Source organism: Oratosquilla oratoria, chromosome 27, assembly GCF_046742065.1.
Source record: "Oratosquilla oratoria isolate Oo_2021 chromosome 27, ASM4674206v1, whole genome shotgun sequence".
Taxonomy (NCBI): domain Eukaryota; kingdom Metazoa; phylum Arthropoda; class Malacostraca; order Stomatopoda; family Squillidae; genus Oratosquilla; species Oratosquilla oratoria.
This window is the reverse complement of record NC_134803.1, coordinates 12,241,858-12,257,048: the sequence shown is the minus strand read 5'-3', so window position 1 is coordinate 12,257,048 and position 15,191 is coordinate 12,241,858. Positions and strand designations below refer to the sequence as shown.

At 38.5% G+C, this 15,191-nt stretch overlaps 1 protein-coding gene across 4 annotated transcripts in view; it reads left to right on the top strand.

The window, feature by feature from the left end:
• Positions 1–15,191, top strand: part of LOC143039900 (ATP-binding cassette sub-family B member 10, mitochondrial-like) — a 149,378-nt gene that overhangs the window by 109,754 nt on the left and 24,433 nt on the right. For all 4 annotated transcript variants that reach the window (XM_076210241.1, XM_076210239.1, XM_076210240.1 and 1 more), the window contains 2 exons: positions 14,326–14,439; positions 14,551–14,717. In XM_076210241.1, coding sequence (XP_076066356.1) covers positions 14,326–14,439; positions 14,551–14,717 — 281 coding nt within the window. The remainder of the gene's footprint in view (positions 1–14,325; positions 14,440–14,550; positions 14,718–15,191) is intronic.

The window sequence follows — 15,191 nt, the reverse complement described above, 5'->3', positions numbered from 1 at the left end:
TTGTAGTCGCCCCTCCATAATGACATTCTTTCTAATTCTTTTGTAATCGCATTTTCTATGGTTATCAAAATTCATGGGTGAAGAGAGAACGATCGATATAAGCGGTGACTATATTTTATGATGCGAGTATTATTACGACACGTCGTACGGCTGGCATTGGCTGCTGCCACCGAGATCTAAGTCCATGACGCCTACGTGTGCGGCACCGTATGGAAGGGGTTAATAACTGAGTCTTCATTATGTTCTTTCAATTGCTGTTTGACTATGTCAGTGAATGAAACCTTATTCCCTTCTTGGGTTGTTCTCCAATTTTTAGTTTCTTTAGCTATTGTCTCTCTGTTTTCTTTACTATTCTTCTTCAATTCCTCATTCTCCACCTTTACTTCTCTTAACTGTCTTTTTAGGTCTTCTATTTCATCAGTTAAGTTTTTATTCGCCTTTTCTAGTTCTTCCAATCTTTCAACCCTTTGTAAAATGGTGTTCATATGACCTAACCTACTCTCCAAGTCCTCGATCACCTTATCAACCTTCACCTCTAGTCTTGTCAGTCGGGGGGGGGTTTGTGTCCCCCCCACCCTCTTTAAATCCCTTGAAAATATTCTCATCACTTTCTACTGTATTGCTCTTATCTATACTTCTAATCTTTACATTTTTATTAGACATTTCGTCGTCGTCGGGAGGCCTTTTGTTTACCTTTCACCTGTCTGCCTGGGCCAAGTCTACTCCTTCCTCATTTCCTTCCATTTCCCTCAGTAATCCCTCCCCCTTTCCTCTTTCCCTACTTTCCTACTACTCCAGGAGCAATTTCCCCCCCACCCTGTAAAAACAATAGGCACTTCTCTTTGCTTTGGGATCCACAAACTTCAATTTTCTTCAGAACGTCTTCTAAGCCGTCCATTCGTTGAAGTGTGTGTGTGTGTGTGTGTGTATTTACCTAGGTGTAATATACGGGAGGGGAGCTATGCTCGTGGTGACCCATCTTTGTATCTCTCCGGATCAAGTTTTATCTTAAAATCTTGTATAGTGTTTGCACATACTGTTTTGTTGTCTAATTTGTTCCATGTATTTATTGCTCTGTGTGGGAAACTGTTCCTTTTCAAGTTTTTTCTATGACTATCCTTTTTCAGTTTTTTCCATGTCCTTTCGTTTTACCGTTGTCCCACACTAACAAGTCGTTCCTGTCTAAAACTTCCATTCCTTTCATTATTCTGTAGATAGTCACCAAATCTCCTCTTTATCTTCTTTGTTCCAGAGTTGGTAGATTCAATTTGGACAGTCTTTGCTCATATGTTAGTTCGGCGAGAGTCGGTGCTAGTTTGGTTGTAGCTCTTTGTAATCTTTCTAGTTTCTGAATATTCTTTTTGGTACTGGGTGTCCAAAGTGATGCTACGTACTCAAGTTTTGGTCTTATTAGTGTAGTTAGTATTTTCTTGATCATTTCTTCATCCATATAAGTAAATGCCACTTTGATTGACCTCAATAAGTTGTAGGTTTCTCCGAATATTTTATTTATATGCTTATCTGGTTTCATGTCCTTTCCAATCATCACTCCAAGATCTTTTTCCGAGTTTGCTTTTTTTATTTTTTCTTCCCCAATTCTGTAATCTTTTGATATTCTGTTTTTACTCTTTCCAAATTTCATTATACTGCATTTCTTTATATTAAATTTTACTTACCACTTTTGAGTCCAATTCCAGATCATGTCCAGATCTTGTTGCAATGAGTTGCAGTCCTCTTCCGTTTTTACCTTCTTTAGTAATTTTGCATCATCTGCAAAGAAATTCATATAGCACTCCACGCCTTCATTCATGTCATTAATGTATATGGTGAACATGATCGGGGCCAGTACTGATCCTTGCGGGACACCGCTTTTTACTTCCTCCCAGTTGGAGAATTTTTCTCTAATTACAACTCTCATTTTCCTCCCAATAAGGAAGTTTTTCATCCATTCCAATAACTTTCCTCTGATGCCACCTTTTGATTCTATCTTCTTTATTAGTTTCCTATGTGGTACCTTATCGAATGCCTTTTACAGGTCCAGAAAAGCACAGTCCGCCCACCCATCTCTTACTTGTATTATGCCTATTAATCTTGAGTAAAAGCAGATAAAATTTGTTGTACATGATCTCCCTTGTCTGAATCCAAATTTATTTGGGTTCAGTATAGATTTTTCTTCCAGGTATTTAACCCATCTGTTTTTGACAACTCTTTCACAAATTTTTGCTATTGTGCTTGTTAGTGAGACCAGTCTGTAGTTAGATGGATCTTCCTTATCACCTCCCTTATAAATTGGTACAATGTTTGCCTTCTTCCAGTCCAATGGCACTTTTCCTTCTTTAAGTGAGAATTTAATTATATTATATATTTTGTCAGTTAATTCTTCCATACATTCTTTCAGTATCCTGTTTGCAATTCCGTCTGGGCCATGTGATTTTCTGACATCAAGGGTTTTAATTTGGTCACTGATTTCTTTTTGTGTTACGTTTATTTCTTTCATTGCTGGGGATAATTCTCTTTCTCTTTTTACGCTGTTAGGCGAGTTTTCTATTGTGAATACTGATCTGAAGTGGTTGTTCATAATTTCAGCCATTTCCAGTTCTTCTGTATATTCCTTTTTATCTTGGCGCAGTTTTTCTATTTCTTGTTTGTTTTTCAGTTTTCCATTAACATACTTGTAAAATAGTTTGGGTTCTTCCTTACATTTGTCTATTATCTTTTTTCGTAGTTTCTCTATTCATCTCTGTGTATTTTTACATATTTGTTTCTTTGTTTGATGTACGTTTGCCATTTGCTTTGTTTCTTATCTCTTTTCCATTTTTTCCAAGCTTTGTCTCTTTTGTCCTTGGCTTCACTACATCTTTTGTTGTACCAGCTTTTTATGTATGTTTTTTCTATTTTTTGTTGTACACATTTGTTCACTCCTTCATTATAAATTTCTTTTAGTATGTTCCATTTTTCTTCTATCCCTATATCTTCATTTTGGAATTTTTCCCGGTTTGCATTGCGAAAGAATGTTTTAAGTTTCTCAAAGTTTGTTTTGTACATTGGTCTTTCTATGTTTATCATTTTTGCTTTGATCCATTTGATCTTTCAGTTGCATTTCTATTAGTATGTGGTCACTTTTTCCTATCGGAGTTTTGTAATCAATTTTTCGATAATCTCAGGTTCTGTTGTAAGTATTAACCACTTCAGTACGGGACTTAAATCTCGCGGGCAGCAGCCAATGCCAGCCGTATGACGTGTCGTAATAATACTCGCATCATAAAATATAGTCACCGCTTATATCGATCGTCCTCTCTTTCACCCGCGAATTTTGAAAACCACAGAGAATGGGATTCAGGGTGCATTTGGGAGAATGTAAAAACACAGGGGCGACTACAATAAATATAATCAAGACGCCGATATGGCAGCATCGCGAATCCACTTGCTCCTCATGACGCCTACGTGTGCGGCACCGTATGGAAGGGGTTAAGTCTAATTTTGATGGTTCTCTATTTCCTCTGTATCTAGTATTTTCTCTAATCCACTGGGTCATTGTGTATTCAGTGGTCAAGTCAAGTAGTACATTGCCCCAGTGTTTCTCTCCCCCCTTCACTGTCATTTCTTCCCAACATATTTCTTTTGAATTAAAATCACCCATAATTACTGTATTTCCTCCATCTTTCAGTATTTCAATTAATTAATTTTTTGTATCTTCTAGTAACTCAGAATGATCCCTTTCTGTCCAGGCTTGTGTTTTAGGAGGCACATATACCACTGCAAATTTTCTTTTCTTCATTTGTTTACCTTCGACTTGTACCATAATTGATTCTACATTATTTTTTCCTTCAGTTATTTTTGTTACATTTAAATCTTTCTTGGTCAGAATTAGAACTCCTCCGCCCTGTGTGTATTTACCTACCTAGTTGTATTTTACGGGAAGGGGAGCTATGCTCGTGGTGTCCCTATCTCCTTTGTGTGTGTGTGTGTGTGTAGTTTCTGGCAAAAATGGAAAAGGAGTGATAATGAAGAAAGGACAACGAAAAGAGGATTGGAAGTGACTACAGTTGAGAGTCCAAGAGGTGTGATACCCAAGCGCTTCTGTGCGTTGGATACTCCAAGGAAAAATCTAAGGTGGAAAGGTAATTTTTTTCTGGTTTTCAAAGAAATTCAAGTGAAATAGGAAGAAATCTTGATATAGACAGAAAGCAGGTACAGTAGTGCACTAAGAAATTGGGAAGTAAGTAAACTGATGGAAGAAATTATAGACTTGAAATTCGATTACTGAGCTGTGCACAAAGAACTGATTACACTACGAAAAAGCAATGAACAAACCATAAAACAATTGAATGACCCAAAAAGTGAAATAGTCTAAAGAGAGAAAATTAAAAATTGAAAAATGAGGATAAAAATGATGAACTAAAAAACGAAGTTAAAGAACAGTTGAAAGTAGTGACCGGTAAAGTAGCAGAATCAATCAAAGAAACAGACCTAATTGTAATAAAAAATCAGTGGAAGAAAGAACAGGAAAATCAAGAAATATCTTTTAGATAAATATTAAACGAGCAGATGGAAGAAAATACAAAAGAAACAGTTATAAAAGTAATAAAAGGAAAGGAAATCCTGGTGAGAGACACAGTTGACAAAGGAAAATGCATTGTCGTCCATGGCATTCAAGAAAAACATGATCTGTATAGATACCAAAAAGAAAAGGAGGAGAAGGAACTAATCAAAGAAATTCTGAAAAGAAATACAGGATGAAGATCAAGACCTAGTTAAAGAAATTTATAAAATTCACAGGATAGGCAAATACTCTAAAGATAAACATCATAGACCTTTAACCACTTGCATACAGTGACGCCTACGTAGGCGTCATGAGGAGCAAGTGGGTACGCGATGATGCTGACGTCGGCGTCTTGATTATATTTATTGTAGTCGTACCTACGTAACCTCCATTCTCTCTAAACTGGCTTCATCATATTTTCTATGGTTATCAAAATTCACGGGTGAAAGAGAACGAACGATTGAGCACTGACTTTATTTTTTATAATGCGATTATTATGACGCAACATCGCACGTCCGGCAGCTAATGCTGCCAGACGTGTGATGTGCCCCGGAGTGAAGAGGTTAAAAATAAAACTAAGAACACAAATGATGGCAGAGGAAGTATTATCAAAAATGGTCAAACTGGCAAATAGCAAGAAATTTAAAGATATAAGAACACAAAAGGAAATGAATGAAGAAAAAGAGACAAAGCACTTAGAATTGAAGCAAATGATAGGAATGAAAAGAGAACAGTCGGAAAAAAGCAAGTTTTTTTGGAGAGTGCTGGATTTGAGACTAAAAAAATGGTATATCAAGAAGATGAAAACCTTAACCAAAAAAGAAAAGGAAACACGAAAATAAAAGTGGCATACACAAACATTGACAGTATGATCTCTGGGATAAATGAATTAAACGACTATCTAGAAACAGGAAAACCTGACATAAGGGGCATAGTAGAGACAAATTTGAAAGGACCGCTATTAACAAGCATAGTGGGATATGGTCTATATAACCATTGGGTGAAAAACAGAACTGAAAAGTAAGGTGTCATGATATTGACTAAAAAAGGGTTAAATGTGACAAAGATTATTGAAGGTCAGGGCAATACAGAAGTAATTATGATTAAAATTGCCAACAAAAAGATGAAAAGCAGAAAATTTGTAGTCGTGTATGTAACATCAAAAACCTATGCATGGTCAGATAGTGAACATTCCAAATTATTGGAAGAAACAATAAAGGTGCTAAACGAGGTACTGAAAGAAGGTGGAAACATAGTAATCATGGGCAATTTTAATGCAAAAGACATAATTTGGGAAGAAATGATAGTTAAAGGGGGAGATGAACTCTGGAGCAACACGCTATTTAGATATGACCATTGAGTATATTCTAACACAATGGGTTAAGGAAAATATTAGAGATAGGAATAATGAGGAACCATCAAAACTAGACCTAATATTAACTTCTGAAACAGACATTGTAAACAGAATGGAGTATAAAACACCAATTGGAAAGAGTGACCATATACTAATAGAGTTTGAATTAAAAGAACAAAACAATATAGACAGAAATGATAAACATAGATAAGGAAGATTTTTGTACTAAGAAATGGACTTTATAAAGCTAAGGAAATTCTTCCAAAACACAAATTGGGATAGGTTCTCAAAAGAGGAAACAAACATGGAAGACAAATGGAACATATTTATAGAAAATTATAAAGAGGAAGTCAACAAATATGTAACAAAAAGAGATTTATATAAAATGTTGGTTTGACAAAAGATGTAGTGAGCCTAAAGCCAGGAGAGATAAAGCGAGGGAAAAACATTCAAATGGCAAACATATAAAAAATTTAGAAACGAATATGTAAACATACGCAGGAAAGAAAAAAAGAATATGAAAGGGATATTATAGACAAATGTAAGGATCAACCGAAACTCTTTTACAGATATGTAAATGACAAACTAAAAGACAAGCATGATATAGTTAAATTGCGTGAAGGAGATAAAGAGTACACAGACGACACAGAGATGGCAGAAGTTATGATCAGACATTTCAGGTCTGTCTTTACAATTGAGAGCTCTCAACCCTGGGAGGATGAACAATTGGAAAGTTCACCCATGATGAAGGAAATAAAAATAACACAAAGGGAAATAAGAGACCAAATAAAAAGCCTAGATGTCACAAAGTCGCATGGACCAGATGAAATTGCAAATTGGATATTGAAAGAGTGTATAGACGAACTGACAGATAAAATACACAAGATAATAGACTTCTCATTAAAAGAGGGAAAGGTACCACAAGATTGGAAAGATGCATAGTACCAATACACAAAGGAGGAAACAGGGAAGATCCTATGAACTTTAGACCAGTGTCCCTCACAAGCACAGTAGCAAAAATAGGTGAAAAGATCATCAAGAGCAGATGGACCAAACATTTGGAAGCAAATAAAATAATAAGCCCCAAACAATTTGGTTTTAGAAGTGGAAGATCGTGCACCACAAATCTAATCTGCTTTTACTCGAGACTAATTGAAATAATACAAGAAAGAGATGGATGGGCAGACTGCGCCTTCCTGGATTTGCAGAAAGCTTTTGACAAGGTACCACACAAAAAATTAATAAGCAAAATTGAAAAAATAGGAGGAATTCAAGGCAAACTGTTGGAATGTATGAAGGACTTCTTAACTGGGAGAAAAATGAGTGGTACTTAGAGACAAAAATTCGAAATGGGAAGATGTAAAAAGTGGTGTCCCACAAGGCTCTGTTTTGGCTCCCTTAATGTTTGCCATATACATAAATGATATGGACGAAGGTGTAAATTGTTACATGAATTTTTTTTGCCGACGATGCTAAATTACTCGAGAGTGAAGACAGAAGAAGATTGCAGATCACTACAAAATGACCTGCATAAAATATGGGAATGGGTCCAGAAATATGAGATGAATTTCAACATCAAGAAATGTAGCATAATTGGAAAGGCAAAAATAGAGTTTAGGGAAAATATATGATGGGAAACAAAGTAGTAAAGAAAGTAAACTCAGAGAGGCTAGGAGTAATCATCTCAAGTGACTCGACACCTGTCAAACATGTAAACAAGTTATTTGGAGAGACCTACAATTTATTAAGATCAATGAAAGTGGCCTTCGACTACATGGATGAGGAGATGGTTAAGAAATTAATTGTTACATTGATAAGACCGAAATTAGAATATGCTATATCAATGTGGGCACCTAGCACAAAGAAAAACATAAGGAAATTAGGAAGAATCCAAAGAGCGGCAACAAAGATGGCACCCACACTATCAAATTTGACATATGAACAAAGATTGAAAAAATTACATCCGTCAACTTTAGAGCAGAGAAGGGAAAGAGGTGACTTGTTGACCATTTTCAGAATTATGAAAGGGATGGAAGTTCTCGATAGAGATGACCTATTAAAATGGGACAAAAGAGAAACAAGAGGACACGCAAAGAAATTAAAGAAAGACAGTTACAGAAGAGACCTGAAAAAGAACAGTTTCCTGCACAGAGTGATTGATGTCTGGAATGGGCTGAACAGTGAAACAGTAAATGCCAGAACTATACATGAGTTCAAAACTAAACTGGACATGGAGAGATACGAAAACAGGTCACAATAAGCATAGCTCCTGTCCCGTAAAATCTAACTACGTAAATTCAACTGGGTAAATACATATACCAAAGGCTTTTTCCCCCTTACACGGGAGGTAGCCAAAAAGAAAAAGGCATAGAAACCACTCCCTCCCATTTCATTCCCTAAATATTCCACAGAAGGAAGGGTAGTGAGTGGTGAGATGAGGAAGCAAAGAAAGGTGTACAAGAAAAGAAGCAGGCATTCATAGATTGGCTACAAATTAGGATGAGGGAATCTTATGAGAGGTACAAAGTAAAGAGAAGGGAAGTTAAGCATAAGATTAAGGAAGCAAAGAGGAGAGCAGATGCGAAATAGGGTAAGAGTATGACAGAAAATTTTGAAAGTAATAAAACGATGTTTTGGAAGGAAATCAAAAGAGAAAGAGGAGGCAAATCAAGTAGAGAAGAGAAGGTAAAAGGTGCAGATGGAGAGATGATAATGGAAGAGAAGGCAGTGAGAGGAAGATGGGCATAGTATTTTAGGGAGTTGCTAAATTTGAAGGAGAAAAGGGAGGGAAAGGTAGTTGCAGTGGGAAGCGCTAAGAAAATGAGAGTGATGAGTGAGGAAAATGGAGGAGAAATAGGGAAGGATGAAGTGAAAGTAGTTGTTAAGATGAGAGCAGGTAAGGCACCTGGTCTGGATGGATACCATGCAGAATGTCTGAAAAAAGGAGGTACAGTGATGGTGGACTGGCTGGTGAGGTTATTTAATGTTTGTTTAAGAGAGGGTAGAGTGCCGGGGGACTGGAGGAGTGCTTGTATAGTTCCGCTTTACAAGGGAAAGGGAGACAAGTGTGAATGTAGTAGTTTCAGAGGGATCAGCTTGTTGAGTGTAATTGGGAAGGCTTATGGGAGGGTCTTGATTGAGAAGATTAGGAGAGGAAGTAATTGGTGAGGAACAGTGTGGGCTTAGGACAGGAAAAATTTGTGTAGATCAGATTTTTGTGATAAGATATGTGAGAAAGCTATAGGAAAAGATAAGGATGTTTTTGGGGCTTTTATGGATCTGGAAAAGGCTTATGACAGGGTAGACAGGAAGGCACTGTGGGAGGTACTGCTGATATATGGGATAGGAGGAAGGCTGTTAAGAGCAGTCAGGAGTTTTTATGAGAGTAGTAGAGCTTGTGTTAGAATTAGAAATGGAGAGAGTGAATGGTTTGAAGTAAAGGTGGGACTTCGTCAGGGATGTATTATGTCGCCCTTGCTGTTCAATCTATACATGGATGGGGTGGTGTGAGAGATGAATGCAAGGGTAGTGGGTCAGGGATTGGAGATGGTTAAAGAAAATGGAGAAAAGTGGGAGGTGAGCCAGCTGTTGTTTGCTGACGACACTGCACTTGTTGCAGGATCAGAGGAGGAATTGAGGAAGTTAGTGACAGAGTTTGAGAAGGTGTGTGAAAGAAGGAAGCTGAAGATAAATGTGGGTAAAAATAAGGTGATAAGATGTACAAGGAGAGAGAGTGACAGCAGACTGGAAGTGAGCATTAAGGTTGAAAGACTGGAGGAAGTGGATAGTTTTAGATACTTGGGTGCGAATGTGGTAGGAAAGGGAGGAGTGGGGGTGGAGGTTGAATGTAGATTGAGAGAAGCGAGTAAATGCTTTGGTGGATTGAAAAATGTAATGAGAAATAGACATCTGGGAATGGATGCTAAGAGGAGGTTATATGAAGGAGTGATTGTGCCAACAGCACTGTACGGGGCAGAAACATGGAACATGAGAGAGGAAGAGAGAAGGAGTTTGAATGTGTTTGAGATGAAATGTCTGAGAAGTATGATAGGGGTTACTAGGCTAGACAGAGTGAGAAATGAGGAGGTGAGGAGGAGAACAGGGGTGGAAAGGGAGCTGGGAGATAGGGTTGATGAAAGAGTATTGGGATGGTTTGGACACATGGGAAGAATGAGTAAAGAAAGATTAATAAAAAAAAAGTGTGGAAGGAGTGAGTATGAGGGGGCGTCCTAGGATGTGATGGATGGATGGGGTGAAAGGGGCATTACAAAAGATAGGAATGTCTGTGGAGGAAGGACAGGAGAGGACAGAAGATATAGGTGAATGGTGAGGGGTTGTGTATAGATGATGCTGTGATGCATGAGGGGGAGTGGGTGGGGAATGGGGGGTGTGGAAGTATGTGTGAGAAAAAAAATTGATGCAGCCCGAAGGGATTTCTCCCCGTCTTCCTACTTTTCTGCATGGGGGGATGGAGAGGGGGGGTCGCTGACTTTATGAAGCGGCCTTGCTGTGGATGTGCTGTGTCTTGCGACACTGCTTCTGACCCAGGGCAGTGGATAGGATGCAGGGATGACCTGTCATCCAGGAGGTGCCAAGATGGTAGGGAGGGAGGAGGGTGGAGGGGAATGGAATATATAGGAAATGGAATGGGTGAGAGTGGTTTCTATGCCTTTTTCTTTTTGGCTACCCCCCCCCCCATGTAGGGGGAAAAAGCCTTTGGTAAATGTATGCATGTATATATATATATATATGTACACACACCTTTGTAAGTGCATATAGGCCTGGTAGTGAGAGGAGTATAGAGGGAAGAGAGGCTTTTTGGACAGGCTTAAATGAATGCATAGAGTTTTGGGAGGAATGTCAATATAGTGCTGTTGGGAGATTTCAATACTAGAGTAGGGGATGAATCAATAGATGAAGTTGTTGGGAAGTGTGGAGTGCTGGGTAAAAATCATAGTGGAGAGTTTATGGTGGAGATGATTTTATGAGAGTTGATGATAGCTACTACACTGTTCAGGAAGAAAGTCCAGCATGAATACACATGGGAAAGGGTGGTGGCTGGAATGGTGGTTGATAAACCATTAATGGTCATGTAGTGGTATCTAGGAAAAGAATAGGAAACAAATATGGATGTCCATGTTCCTAGGGGGAGAGAGTGGGGGGAATATCAGATAATTGTTTGGTGGAAGGTGGTAAATTGAGAGTTGAGGATACATGGAGAAAGAGAAGGGCAGAAGGTAGAGGTGTTTATAGGAAACTGTTCAAATGAGAAGGAAAAGGAGCAGGAGTACAAGAAGAAACTGAGAGAACTGTGGGAGGTGGTGAGTGAAAGTAAGTGTGGAAGAGGAACAGGGGTGTTTCAAGGAGGAAGTGACAAGGTATGTACAGATGGTGTTTATAACAAGGAGGATGGGAGGGAATAAAAGGAAGGATAGTGAGTGGTGGGATGATGAAGTGAAGAAGGTAGTAGAGATGAAGTTAGCATTTATGGACTGGTTGCAAAGTAGGATGAGAGAAAAATATGAGAGGTATATAAAAAGAAGAGAAGCAAAACAAAAAGTAAAGGAGGCAAAAAGGAGAGTAGAAGCAAAATGGGGGAGGTGTATGACAAATTTTTAAAAGCAATAAAAATATGTATAGGAAGAGAATTAAAAGAGGAAAGGGAGGTGAGTCAAGTAAAGAAGAAAAGGTAAGAGGCACAGATGGACAGATCTTAATGGAAGAAGAAGCAGAAAGGGAAAGATAGGTGGTGTATTTTAGAGAGCTGTTGAATGTGGAGGAGGATAGGGAGGGATTGGAAGGTGCTAAGAAAATGGAGGTGATGGTAAAGCAAAATGGAGGAGAAATAAGAAAAGATGAGGTGCAAGTAACTGAAAATTGTGAGAACAGGTAAGGCACCTGGGTTAGATGGGTGTCATGCAGAATGTCTGAAGAAAGGAGGTACAGTGATGGTGACTGGCTGGTGAGGCTGTTTAATGTGCATCTAAAGGAGGGTAGAGTGCCAGAGGACTGCCTGTATCTTTCCACTTTACAAGGGAAAAGGGGACAATTGTGAGTGTAGTAGTTTCAAAGGGATCAGTTTGTTAAGTGTAACTGGGAAGGCTTATAGGTTTTGAGAGGATTAGGAGAGGTACAGAGTAATTAGTGAGGAACTCTGTGGGTTTAGGAAAGGGAGGGGTTGTGTGTATCAGATTTTTGTGGTAAGGTAGAGATGTGAGAAAGCTTTAGGAAAAGTTAACCCCTTCCATATGATGACACCTGTATAGGCATCATGAGGCGCAAGTGGGTATATGAGGATACCAGTGTTAGTGTCTTCATTATATTTATTTTGTAGTAGCTGAATGACCCCCATATTCTGTGAACTGGATTAATCATATTTTCTGTAGTTATTAATATTCAGTGTGAAAGAGGACAAGTAATACAGCTGTAACATTATATTTTATAACATGAGTATTGTGATGCATCATTGAATCATCATACATCAGGCAGCTGATGCTACCCACGAGAATTTGACTTGTATTGAAGAGGTTAAGGATGTTTTTGGGCCTTTATGGATTTGAATAAGGCTTATGACAAGGTAGATAGGAAGGTACTCTGGGAGATTTTGCACATAATTGGAGGAAATCTGTTAAGGGTCATCATGAATTTTTATGAGAGTAGTAGAGTCTGTGTTAAAATGGGAAATGGAGAGAGGGAATGGTTTGAGGTAAAGGTGGGACTGCATCAGAGATATTATGCCATGGCTATTCAGTGTGTACATAGATGGGGTGGTGTGTGAGTGGAGTATGTGGGGATGGAATGGGTGGATGTGGATTTTCTGCTTTTTTTGGCTACCTCCCTTGTAAGGGGGTAAAAACAAAACAAAAAAAAAACATTGTTATATGTATGTGTGGATCTGGAAAGGGCTCATGACAGGGTAGACAGGAAGGTGCTGTGAGAGGTTTTGCAGATATATGAGATCGGAGGAAACATGTTAAGGGGCAGCTAAGGGTTTTTTACAAGAGTAGAGTCTGTGTTACAAATGGAGAGAGTGGTTTGAGGTAAAATTAGGACTTCACCAGGGATGTGTCATGTTGCCATGGCAGTTCATTATGTACATGGAAGGGGTGGTGTGGAAGGTAAATGCAAAGGTAATGGGGAGGGGATTAGAGATGGTTAAAGAAAATGGAGAAAAATGGGAGGTGAGCCAGTTGTTGTTTGCTGACAACACTGTGGTTATGACAGTGTAGACAGGAAGGTGCTGTGGGAGGTTTTGGAGATATATGGTATCATAGGAAACATGTTAAGGGGCAGCCAAGGGTTTTTTATGAGAGTAGCAGAGCCTGTGTTTGAAATGGAGAGAGTGGTTTGAGGTAAAATTAGGACTTCACCAGGGATGTCATGTTGCCATGGCAGTTCATTAGTACATGGAAGGGATGGTGTGGAAGGTAAATGCAAAGGTAATGGGCAGGGGATTAGAGATGGTTAAAGAAAATTGAGAAAATAGCTTTACATAAGTTGCCCCCAAAAGTGATAAAATGTATAAGTAATGATGGTGGCAGGTTGAATGTGAGTGTGAATGGTGAGATGCTGAAGGAAGTGGAGAATTTTAAGCCTGTGAGGACACATGTGGTATTGAATAGATAGGAAAATATAAATGTTAATTATAGAGGAAAGGAAGTTAGTAAATGAATGAAATGAAAAATATTAGAGAAACAGGTATTTAGGGACAAATTTCATGGAGGACCTTGGATGACAGTAGTTGTACCCTGAGCAAGTATGGAGCAGAGCTTTGGAATAGAAAGTGGAGAGGAAGAATGAATGTTATGGAGATGAAATGTTTAATATGATAGGTGGTACAAGAATGGATGTTAGAACAGTGAACAGAAGATAAGTTGGAGATGGGCAGAGAATGAGGATGGGAAGGGAGCTATTGGATAGGGTAGAATAGAGTGCATAGATGGTTTGGGCATATGGAAATGAAGAAAGTCTAGCAGAAAACAGAAAAAAAGTAGATGGAGGGAACTGGATAGGAAGGCCAAGAATGAGATGGATGGATAGAGTGAAGGGGGCTTTAGATGTATGTAGAATATGTTCAGCAGGGAAGTGAGGGCTAAAGATGGAAATGAAGGAAAAATTTAATGGATGAAGTGATGATACAGCCCAAAAGGACATTCTCATCTGCTTCATAATCTAATTTGCATGAATGATGGGAGCTGGAGGGTTACCATACAGTGAAGTTAGTATAGTAAACCAGCTTTGGTTATTGGGTCCATCTGTGGAAAAGCTGTGTCTCACAGTTCTGCTTTTGACCCAGGCATTGTTTCACAAGGCACTGAGATGTGAGGGATAGTTAAGTGGGTTTTATTTGTTAAGATGTCATTATATGTTTTGGCTTGGCCTGTGGTGTATATGTACATATATAAATATTGTATGTATATATTTTTAGGTCAAACACTGGACCATGTAGAGGGAAACATAAAGTTTGAAGGTATAACTTTTGCATACCCTACCCGACCCAATGCCTTCATATTTGAAAACCTCTCTCTCTCAGTACCTGCAGGTAAGTTGTTAAAGGTTTTTATGTCTACTAGATGAATGCATGTACAGGTAAACTGTCAGAGTAAAGTGATTAAGTATCTTTTAATGAAATATGTGATATCAACTCTTCTAGGTTCCATTGTTGCTGTGGTTGGATTTAGTGGGTCAGGCAAGAGCACCATAGGTTCCCTGTTACTACGACTTTATGATCCTCAGGAAGGTAACATCACATTGGATGGCATACCGATCACACAACTTGATCCTCATTGGATTAGAAGTATAGTGGGCTCAGTCAGTCAGGTATGAAGAATGGTTCAGATTTATATGTGTAGACTAGACTGTATGATAATGATTTAAAGGACATTTCAAGACAATGGGACCAGTGGCAGGAACCAGCAGGGATCAGTAATGACAAACTACTAGTGGTGATCCTTTGAGATGATCAGAGAGACTTCTCTTTCTCTTGTATGTCATCAAAACCCATCTACACTTTCACCTCTGTCTGGAGATGGAGCCACAAAGGGGCTAGCACTGTCTCTGGACTGGGCACAAGATCAGCCTCTGTCAACATCAAATGCAGTCCTCCACATATTTATATAAAGAGAGCTGACAGCTGGTAACTGCTCCCCTCCTACTACTAAGTCAGTGACACTTGATATAGTACAGACAACAATCCAAGGTTATATTCTGTCAATATTTACATAATTATATATATATATATATATATATATATATATATATATATATATATATATATATATGCAAGGTAACCAC